This window comes from Stigmatopora nigra, chromosome 7 (assembly GCF_051989575.1).
Source record: "Stigmatopora nigra isolate UIUO_SnigA chromosome 7, RoL_Snig_1.1, whole genome shotgun sequence".
NCBI classification, from domain to species: domain Eukaryota; kingdom Metazoa; phylum Chordata; class Actinopteri; order Syngnathiformes; family Syngnathidae; genus Stigmatopora; species Stigmatopora nigra.
The window spans coordinates 14,317,364-14,330,235 of record NC_135514.1 but is presented as its reverse complement, the minus strand read 5'-3'; the positions used below and the strand labels follow the sequence as shown (position 1 = coordinate 14,330,235).

General features: G+C 34.5%; 1 protein-coding gene across 1 annotated transcript; it reads left to right on the top strand.

Annotated features, from left to right (window-relative positions):
• Positions 1–4,150: 4,150 nt before the first annotated feature.
• On the top strand, positions 4,151–7,554 carry utp11 (UTP11 small subunit processome component). Its single transcript, XM_077720905.1, has 8 exons — positions 4,151–4,350; positions 4,502–4,563; positions 4,637–4,739; positions 4,811–4,930; positions 5,953–6,046; positions 6,133–6,263; positions 6,356–6,466; positions 7,385–7,554. Exons 1-8 carry the CDS (start codon positions 4,291–4,293, stop codon positions 7,466–7,468), a joined length of 765 nt encoding a protein of 254 aa, XP_077577031.1. The 5' UTR covers positions 4,151–4,290; the 3' UTR covers positions 7,469–7,554.
• Positions 7,555–12,872: the final 5,318 nt, after the last annotated feature.

Here is a 12,872-nt window from a genome sequence, read left to right as displayed (position 1 = left end):
TTAAATTTTTTAACAAAATAGACAAGTGCGCCTTATAATCCAGTGCGCCTTATATATGAAAAAAACTGTAAACGAAAAACCACCATTGTCGGATATTAAAAAACCACAAACACCTGAACTGAAACAATACTGTTAAATATGCAGATGCCATTTTAGTTTACAACATCTTCCATCATATAGCTCCTCCCCCAGTGCAAGATTTTATTCAAAAAAATGCAAAACATCAACAATGGCTGGCTCTAGAGGTGACTGTGTAGTTAGTGAGTGCTTCATACCTGGAAGTCAATAGCAATTACCGTATTTTCATCACTATAAGGCGCACTTAAAAGTCTTACATTTTCTCCAAAATAGACAGTGCGCCTTCTAATACAGTGCACCTTGTAATACAGTGCGCCTTATAATACAGTGAGCCTTATATATGGAAAAAAATGTCATTCATTGAGGGTGCGCCTTATAATGCGGTGCGCCTTATAGTCGTGAAAATACGGTAAATAAAATATATCTAAAATAAATTTCTGGCATAAGTGGTTAGCGTATTGGCCTCACAGCTCTGGGGTCTTGGGTTCAAATCCAGGTCGGTCCATCTGTGAGGATTTTCTCCAAAGTAACAGTCACTTTTTTTCCCAAATAGTAACACAAAGGTGCTACTTATAACTTATATGTGTACCTAATGTCCGTGTGGTATTTTGTGTTGTAGGACAAAATGCTTCTTCTTCTTCTGCGCTATGTGTCATCTGAACATGATCACATGACTTTTTAAGCAGAATTTTCTCACACTTTGTCACTGTGGCATCATCTGCAAAACCATGTAAGTTGAATTGAATTGACTGTAAATAATACCACCATAAATAATCATAAATATTATAAATAGATAAAAGAAAAATAATAGCAATGACTAATAAAATTTTAAAAATATATGACAAATTTAAACAAATAAAAGAAAAAATAATAAAAATTCCTAAGAAAATTAAAAAAAAAATATATACAAATGAATAAATAAATAATCAATAAATAAGTAATAAAAAATAATCACAATACCAAATAAAATAAAATATTTATGAATAAAAATATAATAAATGATAAAAATAAAAATAATACAGTATAATAACAAAACCTAATCAAATTTAAAAAAATATAAATACAAACAGATAAATAAATAATCAAAAAATAAGTAATAAAAAATAATAATACAGAATAAAATTTAAAAATATAAATAATAAATACAAAGGAATGAATAAATTATCAATAAATAAGTTAGAAAAAAATATGAATAAAGTCTGCATAAGAAACAATGTTTATCTTCGGATTAAAGGAGAGAGATTTTTTGGTTTAAATCTTTTTTTGTGCAAAATAACAAAAAAAAACACTAGAAAAATACATAATCAGTAAATAATAACGGCAATAATCAATGTTATAAATAAAAGAAAAATAATAACAACAACAAAAACTTGAAAAATAAAATGAATAAAAAACAACATATTATACATACAATAATCAACAAATAAATAATAAATATGTAAGAAACTAACCGTATATTTGCATTAAAGTCTATAGAACTTCTGGTTTACATCATTTTTCTCTCTTTCTTTTAAGACACTTTTCCAGTTAAAAAATACCACCCAAGGAAATGCGGCTACGGGAGCGGCCGGCAACCAGCAGGCATCGAACCGGGGTCTGGCAACGTCCAACCAGCTGGGGAACAAGTGTGTGAGTAGGTATTAAAAGACCACAATGTAAACACACATAGCCAAAGTCAAGGTTGCGCTACGAACTGGATCTTATAATCACCGTGTTGATATTAGCGCCCGAGGACGACGGCCTGGATTTAAGTCAGCGGATATTATTCTTCAAATAAACAAATGGCCTTTTTGGGCGCTAAAATTAGCCGCAGAGCTGTTTCACCCATTAGTAGAAAATTGCTCGAACATTTGTAATGTAAGAGGATACACGGCAAAAGATGCGTTGAGATGTCCCGGGGGATAAAGAAGCCGATTGACGGCGCTAAAAAGTAGAAAATAAATAAATAAATGGCTAAATTTGATCAATTTTGTGGATTTGAAGCGTTTTTTTAACCCTTTCAGGGACAGTTGGCAGCACAGTGGAGAACTGGTTCAAGGGTATGTGTTGTGGTAGTTAGCAAATGGTCCAATTGTTGTTTTGATTCATTTTATTTTATTTTTTTAGGACTCACGGCTTAATTAGTGTTTAAATGTAAACAATTGAACCCCCAAAAATTGTATTTATTTAGGTCATTTGAATTTATATATTTATAGAAGTATAATTTGTGTATATGTGTAAATAAATAAATACATACATAAGTACATTATGTGTATATATACACATGTATATATGTATATGTATGTGTATATATACTATACACATGTATATATGTATATTTGTGTATTAATATACACATGTATATATGTATATATGTGTGTATATATATATATACACACATGTATATGTATATTTATATATATATATATATATATATATATATATATATATATATATATATATATATATATATATATATATATATATATATATATATATATATATATATATATATATATATATATATATATATATATATATATATATATATATATATATATATATATATATATATATATATATATATATATATATATATATATATATATATATATATATATATATATATATATATATATATATATATATATATATATATATACATGTGTATTTGTGTGTATTTATATTAATATGTGTATGTAAATGTATATGTATATTTAAATGTATATGTATATGTAAATGTATATGTATTTTTAAATGTATATGTATATGTAAATGTATATGTATATGTATATGTATATGTGTATGTGTATGTATATGTATATGTATATGTATATGTATATGTATATGTATATGTATATGTATATGTATATGTATATGTATATGTATATGTATATAGATATGGATATTTTTAAAACATATATATATAAAAATCCAAAACAAGGCCCACATAATATTGTTCCACCAGCCACAATTGGCCCCTCAGCCGTATATTTGAGACCACTTTGACGGTGCGCCTTATACTTGTGAAAATACGCTAAATACGTGCCGTGTTGCATTTTTATGTTTTTTTTAATTGCTTAATAAGGGGAGAAATTGACCTGAGGTCGGCAGGTATGCTACACTGTTGTGGTTCACCCAAGAAGAAAGACGTTGATATAAGTAGCACGGAAACGATTGGGGGGTCATTAGCGGGAGGCGCTGACGATAAACAAAAGAAGGTGACATCATGTGGAAACACTGATCCCATTCACTGGTCTCCTCATCAGCAGCCGCAGACATTCCGCACGCTGGGCAAATTTCACACGTGTAACAGACATTCCTGGGTTGTAGTGAGATGAAATTGGAAGGGGGGGCCCGCTGGGATATCACGTACATGCAGAGTTGGTTAGGAGTCTGGGGGGAGGAGATGAGCTCACTACTGCCATTGTGGCTTCTTTTAAAAATATCATGTCGTCCATTCTGTAGCCAAAGTCTTATCAAAGTGGTTGAAACTACTTTATATAGCCTTCATATTTAATTTTACTGCCTGTTTAAGGATAACATTTCTTTTCCGGAGGTTTTTAGGGAAGTAAAACGGCATTTTTAGCAGTTTATCTTGGAACAATGGGAAGTAGTTTGAAGAAAATGTAGATAAATAGCTACCAGAAGTCATAGTCTAGTACTGCTAACAGTATTTTTGATGGCATTTAAATATAAAGTACTTTGTGGTATTACAAAACTGTGCAACAATGACCTCTGTTGACTTTGCCCTAATAGAGCAGCAGAAAAAAACTTCATGATTAAAAAAATACAGTAAAAACCCTAAATTGGTTGCCAGCCAATCGTTGTTTACACCAAAATGTTCGCACTTTTTACATAGATTATTATTAATTAGTTGTCACTTTATTTTCGTAATGTGCATGAAGTATGCACTAAAGAGAGAAAACTATTCGTACGTTGTTTTTTGTTTGAAACATATCATTTTAAAGCTGATTAACTGATATTTGCAAATATATTTTACTGCAATGTTAATTAAATAGACACTTTTATTTATACTTAAAAAAACAAAATCCGAGTAATGACGAATGCGGTAGTGACGAAAACGGAAATGCTGGGAAAGGAAATGACGTAATCTTCTTTAAAGCTACGAGAACTCCGGTGGACGGCACTCGTGGTCGACATTATTATACTACAATATAGCATTTTAAATCTAGTAATCGGGAAAGAAACTGTTTAAAACACTTTGATAACATGTCGTCGTTCAGGAAAGCGCTAAAATCCCGACAAAGAAACCATCATGAAAGATCGCAGGTGAGTTTTACGTCGAGTGTAGCCTAGCTAGCTGCAACTAACCAAACTTAGCCGAGTCCCAATTGTCTAATAGTAATTTGAACGAAGATAACTTTAAGATTCACCGAAAATGATGTTGAATAAACTTTCCTAACGTTTTTTCCCCCATCAGCCTATCGCTAGGGAGCGCTTGGGCTTACTGGAAAAGAAAAAGGACTACAAACTACGTGCCGAGTGAGTAAAATGAAGTCTATACACATATCAAGCCAAATAACACTTCATAATAATCAATCATTTTATGTGACAGTGACTACAACAAGAAACAAAAAACTCTCCTTGCACTTCGTAAGAAGGCCCTGGACAAAAACCCCGATGAGTTCTACTTTAAAATGATTAATTCCCAACTCAAGGTAAATTGTCTACAAAACCGAAGTCGATCCGATTCTGCTTGGGTTATTCGGTACATGTCTTCTGTCCACAGGATGGAGTCCACACATGCACAAAGGAAAAATGGTACGAGCTGGTGACTGATGAGCAGAAGAAACTGATGACCACGCAGGACATCAGATATGTGGAGATGAAAAGAGTGTCAGAAGCTAATGTAGGCTTTCTTTTACCGTATTTTCTCGACTATAAGGCGCACTTAAAAGTCTTAAATTTTCTCCAAAATAGACAGTGCGCCTTATAATCCAGTGCACCTTATATATGGAAAAAACAGAAAACCAAAAACAAAAAACCACCACTGTCGGATCTTAAAAAAACACAAACGCCTGAACTGAAACAATAAAATGTAGATGCCATTTTAGTTTACAAAATCGTCCATCATATAGCTCCTCCCACACTCCAAGATTTGATACAAAAAAATCCAAAACATCAACAATGGCTGGATCTAGAGGTGACTGTGGTGTAATGAGTGCTTCATACCTGGAAGTCAATAGCAATTACCGTATTTTCACCACTATAAGGCGCACTTAAAAGTCTTAAATTTTCTCCAAAATAGACAGTGCGCCTTATAATACATTGCACCTTATATATGGAAAAAATGTCATCCATTGAGGGTGCGCCTTATAATGCAGTGCGCCTTATAGTCGTGAAAATACAGTAATTCCTAGTATGTGTCATTAACCCCATTACATTTATAAAATGATTGATTTCTGAGCTCCTAAAAGTCACCTGCAAATATTGTTCGACCGGAGGTCGTTGATAGGCAGGATTCTGTAAGTATCTGTGCGTCGTAAAATTCATGATTGGCTGGTCACTAGATGACGAATGTCGTGAGATTGTCCGCATCCCCTGCTGTGTCACTACGGTATTGCGTCGACGATCTATAGAACTCTTTACATTGCTAGGATTCTGTGTCTGCGTCGCAAAATTCATGAATGGTTCTTTCAATTGGTTCGTTTTTAGTGGTTTATGGTTCTTTTTTAGGAATTTGTAATCTTACTCAATCACAGGTGTACAAAATATATTTTTAGTATTGCAGATTTACAAAAAAATATTTGTTTATGTAATTTTACACAATTTTCCCACAAAAAAAGCATGCGATGAAAATAGTCACAAAAATAAAATAAAAATTGACCGCCTCCGGTCGATTATGCTTACTATTTTACTTTTATTTTTAAGAAAATTGAGCAGCTCAAAGGAAGTCTACATCTTCTGGATGTCAGCAGTAAAGAGAAAAACTCGCACACCTTTTTTGTGGACACTAAGAAAGAAGGTAAACACTTGTAAACATGATTTTTGAGGTCATAATTGAATAAATTACTCACCAAATGTCCTGATTTTTTTTTAAACGTTTTACAGTGCAGTCATTTGACTTGACCAAGCATCTAAACACCGTCCCTCAGCTTGTGGATCGAGTTTACAACAGGCCAACGGTGGCTACGCTACAGGATAAATCCATCCTGGGAAACGTGGAGCCTCAGTCGCAAATAGTTTGTGCTAGTTTATAATATTCTTTGCTGGAAAAAAATCTTTTTTTTTTCAAGTGGTGGTGTTGATATATTCTCCTGGTTGTGCATTTTAGACACTGAGCAGGAAACGCAAACTCCAGTACAAGATTCTCGCCCAACGAATCCAACGGGAGAAGGACTTGTTGGTGGTCAGCCAGAAGCTACAGACACGCAAAGACCTTATGGTGAATTGAATAAGTTTATAACTTTATTCATCCCGTATTTTTACGACTATAAGGCGCACTTAGAAGTCGTACAATTTCTACAAAATAGACAGGTTTGCCTTAAAATCCAGTGTGCTTTATATATGAGGGAAAAAAATTAAATGTGTAATTTGTTGAGGGTGCGCCTTTAAATGCATTGCGCCATATAGTTGTGAAAATACGGTATGTTCATATTATGAATATGTTCACTTACTTATGACTGTTTAATATAAATTAATATAATTATATCACTAAAAAGTGAATTTTTCAGGTAGCATCTTTATTTTTTTTTACTTTTGGCTAGGTTTGAGAGCATAAACTATAACTAAAAAGTATTTTTTCAGGTATTATCTTAAATTTTTTAACTTTTTGCTATTGAACACGTTCAAAACGTGTTTTAGTGTATACAATGACTAAAATGTTATTTTTTTTTAGGTAGTATCTTTAATTTTTTAAACTTTTTGCTATTTAACACATGTTCAAAACAGGTTTGAGAGTGTAAACTATAACTAAAAAGTTAATTTTTTCATGTAGAATCTTTAATTTTTTAACTTTGCTTTTTAACATGTTCAAAACAGGTCTGAGAGCGTAAACTATAACCAAAAAGTTTGTTTTTCATGTAGAATTTTTAGTTTTTTAACTTTTTGCTATTTAACACATGTTCAAAACAGGTTTGAGAGTGTAAAATATAACAAAAAGTTATTTTTTTAGGTAGTATCTTTAATTTTTTTAACTTTTTGCTATCTAACACATGTTAATAACAAATTTGAGAGCGTAAACTATGACTAAAAAGTATTTTTTTAGGTAGTATTTTTAATTTTTTAACTTTTTGCCGATGTATCTGGAACGTGAGATCCCGGGATGAACGACGGTTCACTAATAAATCCATATTTCCTACAGGATAAACGCCAGAAGATCAAAGTTAAGAAGGAGACGAAAAAAGCTGCGGCTATTTACAAATTTCAAACCAGGAGGAAACGCTGAGTCGTCGAGTGTCCACCAATCATCATCATCCTCATCAAACACCAGTTTTGTACATACAAATAAATGTATCCCTACTAAATATTCAATATTAATCCGGCTCAGTTTTTATTGATTCTTTTGTATTTAGGAATTCATACTGAGGTAAGTAAAAAGTGGATTTTTTTTCTCTCCGAATATTGCTGAAGTTTCTATTTACACCAATAGGTGGCGGCATTGGACTGTGGGAAAGACCAAGTTGGAATTGTACTGGACAGAATATTAGGTAAATGTGCCCAAATATGACATATAAAAAAAGCATTTGAAATTAATGTAAGAGAAATTATAATAATTCTCATTATTTGTAACGTAAGATAGAAATTATTAAAAAAAACATTATTATTTGATATTATTTGTGTCTGGAATGATTAACATAAAAATCAAAAGGCATTTTTTAAATGGCTTTCACGAGATTAAAACAACATTTTTGTACCAAAACTATATAAAACTTAATTTTTGACTGATAAAACTTGATTTATTGATTTTGACACTAACAAACGTGTATTTGTCTACCTACTGTACAGCCTTATTCAGTCCAAGGGTGAGGTTGAAGTCCACCGGCAGGTCTCTCGGGGGGGTCGAACCTTGATTGATCCCCGCCGTGGCGGCGGCTTCATAAACGCCGCCGATCCATCAAAGTCTCCCGGGAACCTCTGCCAGGTAAAGACGAGGGCGAGGCGGAAATGTCAACGGAGAGCGAGCCAACGAGGAGGCCTTGGTCCAAGCATTGATGAACAAACTGGAGGTAAGGTTAAGTTGTTTTTACGCATATTTAATTATTCTGTGTCATTGACGACTAATGTACTAGATCAAGATGGCTGCCGATGAGTTGAATAGATGGTCTTAAATCCTTCTTTGGGGAATATTTGGATAAGAGTGTTGTATATGACTTGTTTATTTTGGTGTAAAATTAAGTGTAGAGGTCTGAATGTGTATAATTTTAATATAGGTTGAAGGCTTTTGTATTAAAATGTATCATAACAGGCTTTGTAAAATGTGTAAATATCAGGTTTTTAAGAAATTGGGTATATACGTGGGTGTTATAAACCGAAATTCAAAATATTGCTAAATAATATAGACTTGTAAATATGCCATTTTTATCAAAAAGTACAAAATGTTTCAAAAAAGTGCCAGAAACTTAAGTGTTGAATTTTTATGCTTTTTATTAAATATAAAAGGATTAAAATAACTGGATTAAAAGCCCTGAATATTCAGTTTTTTATGGATCTAAAACAATGTTTATTTGAGTTTTTTAATATATATTTTTAGATTTTAAAAAATGATTTTTGAACTAAAAACTGAAAAGAATTGATTAAAAAAATGACAATTATTGATTTAAAAGGGTGAAAATCAGCAAATTTAACATACATCTATACTCTTCATTTTAATATGATCCTAAAACAGAAAGTCGTCACTCATTATTTACTTCCCCGGACCACAAAAAATGATATATTGGGCCACATTTGGCCCACGGGCCACCACTTTGACACACATGGTTTAGACTCATTCTCTTATGAAACCACATCATATTGTAATGAAACTTAGATTAATACAGTACACAATTTGAAACTTATATCTAAAACCCTTCTACAATACATCCAACTAATAATACTATCAAACATTTTAACATATATTCCACATAGAGAAGCTTTACTATCTAAACTGAGTGCTTCTTAACCAGTCTTTACCCTTTAAAAAGTGACCTAACACAAAGGTCAAAGGTCAAATATCACCCCCTGCCATCCCCCCCTGTAGCTTTACATCAACTTTAACTTCGAAAAATGTTCCCGACATGGTTAGCGAACCTTCACCGTCATATCTTTTAAAATCGGAAGGTTTAATCGAATAGTCCCACGGTTTTAGCGCTACAATGAAAGGACAAGGCTAAACCAGGAACAGTAGCGGGTCTGTATAAGGGGAGATAGCGGGGGTCCGGAACTGCGCACATAGTGTTTTGACCTCCACCCTCCTTCGGCTTATGGGGGCCGAGGGTCTCCGCAAACGCACGCCCTCTCGGAGGGGAGTGACGTGAGGAGAAGATGTGGACGTCATTCATGGTGCATTCCGTGTCTTCTTCTATGGTTTGGAGAGAGAAAAAATGTAAATCATTTGTAATGCAGGAGAAAAGTTCAGCCAACTGGAGGAAAGTGGATGGGAATCTTGTTGCTAGGCAGAATAGGAGGAGGAATTAATTGGAATTTAGTCATTTGTTGGAATTATGAATGGTAGTAGATGTCCTTAAAATTGATATTTTGGTACATTTTGCAGTTTTAAGGGAGGTTTGTATGTATTTAAGTGTGTTTTGGCATACTTTTAATTTTTTAAAATACTTTATACTGATTTTGAATAGGATTTAAATCATGGCTCTTATTTACTTAATAATATTACATTCCTGTTGGGTTTATTTTGTAATACTTTTATATATGTGTATTTAATCATTTCTTTGTTAAGTCATTCTTCCAATTGGTTATCTTCACAATGATTTTGGGGGTGCTGGAGTCTGTTAACTATCCAAAGATATTGGTTATTTTAGATCATCATCATAGGCTGTGATTTAGTACTTTTTTTTAATGATTTAGTGAAAAAGTATGAATAATTGTCTATGAATTTTTACTGGCTGTTTTTTTCCCCCAGTGTAGTATTAGCATTTGTTTATTGAACGCAGGATATGTTTGTGTTTTCAGGTGATTTATTGCATGCTAGGTTGGCTGGACATCTTGGTCCAACAACATTGATTTAGCTATCAGTACTGTAGTGTGGCTAACGGGGGATTTGTATGATTATTAAAATCCATATAGACGATAAAAGGATTTTACGATAATAGATAATTTGTTATCAGTTACATATCTTGTTCATTGGTATGATGGATTTTTGTGGGTAAAGATGTCAAAGTAAATAAATGTATACTAAGTAGTATTTCTAAAAACAAATATTTACTGATTTTATTGGAAACTCAACGTCATACTGTGATATGACTTATGTCAGTTTATATCAAAAATACTTCAGTATACCATCTTTTTAAAAAATCGGATTAAAAGGAAATTATACACTTTTGTAATACCAATAATATGGACACCAACAAGATAAATACCATATTTTCATGCTAATATGCTATATTTTTCGCAATAAAAATCTCTAAATCGAGGGTAGGGCTTATATGCGCACAAATTAGCCAGTAGACAAGTAGACAAAGACGAAACGCCATTATTTCAAAATAATAAAATGTGTAATCCATCTTACAGTATCTGAAAAATACCAAGTGTGATGATTTTTCTTAACATTTTCCCTTCAAAATAAAACACTTGTACTCCCTATTAAAACCATAAATATAGAGGTAAAAATTGTCAATCAGGGGGCGGCTTATACGAGAGAAATTGCAAAATTAATCAATTTAAAGGGTGCGTCTTATACACAGAGGCGACTAATATGCGAGAAAATACGTTACATGTCTTATTCCAATACCTCACATCTATCAGTCCAATGTAAAAACTGCTTAAAAGACCGTTTCGACTCTAAAAAATCTGAACAAAAACTTCAATCCTAGCATAAGAAACAATAACTAATCATCCCCCTAAAGCCTGCTTCGTTAATGATAGTTAAGGGCACTACTAATCGACCCCCCTCAATTAACAGTACAGAGAACCCGCATAGTGTGTAATGTTGTCCCTAAATTTAAAGGGTTATGTCGTGGGGGGGCAAAAATCCCCCTCGTTTGAACCCAACGCCGGGTGTCACGAGCCCTTTTGAAGTCACGGCTCAAGAGGAGGGACACCAAACGGAAGAACAGGGGGGCGGAGGAAGAGCAAAAGGGGGCGGAGTCTCATGCCAGAGGGAACACATGAAGGAAAATCTTGACAGAAGCCCTTGACATGGCTGTTATTTATTTATTTTTTTGCCAGGCTCGTGTGTACTTAGCGCGACGTCTGACGAGGTTGGGGGGGGGGGGGGGGGATCGCCGAACCTTCTATTAAAATGGGGGGGGGGGGGGGGGTAAGGGGGTACTAATGAGCCCTGGCTGGCGACAAGTACTCCAATTGATTAAATTTGCATGGGAGCCTAAATCATGACGGGGGCTCGCAGTACTACACACTCACATAATTACACAGATACGTATACGCACATGTACACGGCACCCCTGGAACTCGCCGACATGTCGGGGGGTACCCCTCGGCACGGGCAGGGGTGGGAAAAGTGTACTGGGGGTGTGCCGCGCACCCATCTGTCCCGATGTTGCTGTCAGGCCATCATTCAGTGGGGGGTGCCGAACTTGTGCCCTGGGGAGGTGTTCATTAGGTTTTAACTAGCGGATGCGTTCTTGTCTCGCGGCACCCCCGTGTCATTGTCTCGTGTTGATTTGGTTGTGTGTGCCTCTGAGCGTAGATGATTGTGTTTGGAATTAGAGGTAGATGATTATTTTTGTTTTAAATATTTTAGAGTTGGTTTGTATTGTTGTCATTTTTTGGTGGAATTGACTGTTTACATTTTTTTTTATGTTATAGGAAAATAGATGTATATGTATTACTTTTTGAGTAGACTTGGTGAATGAGTGAGTGGACGTTTGGTAGCCTGGACGTTTGGTCGCCCGGACGTTTGGTAGCCCGGACGTTTGGTGGGGCAGACGTTTGGTGGGCCGGATTTTTGGTGGGCCGGATGTTTGGTGGGCAGGACGTTTGGTGGCCCGGACGTTTGGTAGCATGGACGTTTGGTAGCATGGACGTTTGGTAGCATGGACGTTTGGTAGCATAGACGTTTGGTAGCATGGACGTTTGGCCGCCCGGACGTTTGGTCGCCCGGACGTTTGGTCGCTCGGGTGAATATAATTTTGAGAGCTGGTTTCAACAGTAAATACTTGGATATTATTTATTTTTTTATGATCCATTTGTAGTCATTTTTTTACCGGAAAAATAAGATTTAATGAAAAATGTTTAAATGATTCAGTTCTAAATATTTTCTTTGGAAAAAAATCTTACCGTCTCTCCCTTTCCTTTCTTAACTTTATCCTAACTACACTTTTCCCTGAAAACAACTTAGTGACCATAACTAATATATTTGATCAAATTTTTATTTCACCATCAAGTCCCAACCACAAAGAAAAATAGCCCAAATATAAATTCCCATAAATAACTTTGACGCACAACTGACGTTCGTTAAGCTACTCTTCATATCTCCGATGTTTTTTTTTCTGTGTGTGAGTTATTTTTGGGTGTGTACAGGACTAGATGGGTGGCGGTGAGGGGCATACGCGGTTATCCCGGGTGATTGCCGTAATCATACATGGGGGGCAATGCGGGGGAGGGGTGGTAATCAGGGTTTGTTCGTCAGTGGCCTGATGAGGGCAGCTGATTGGAATGCCATGCTGACGAACTAC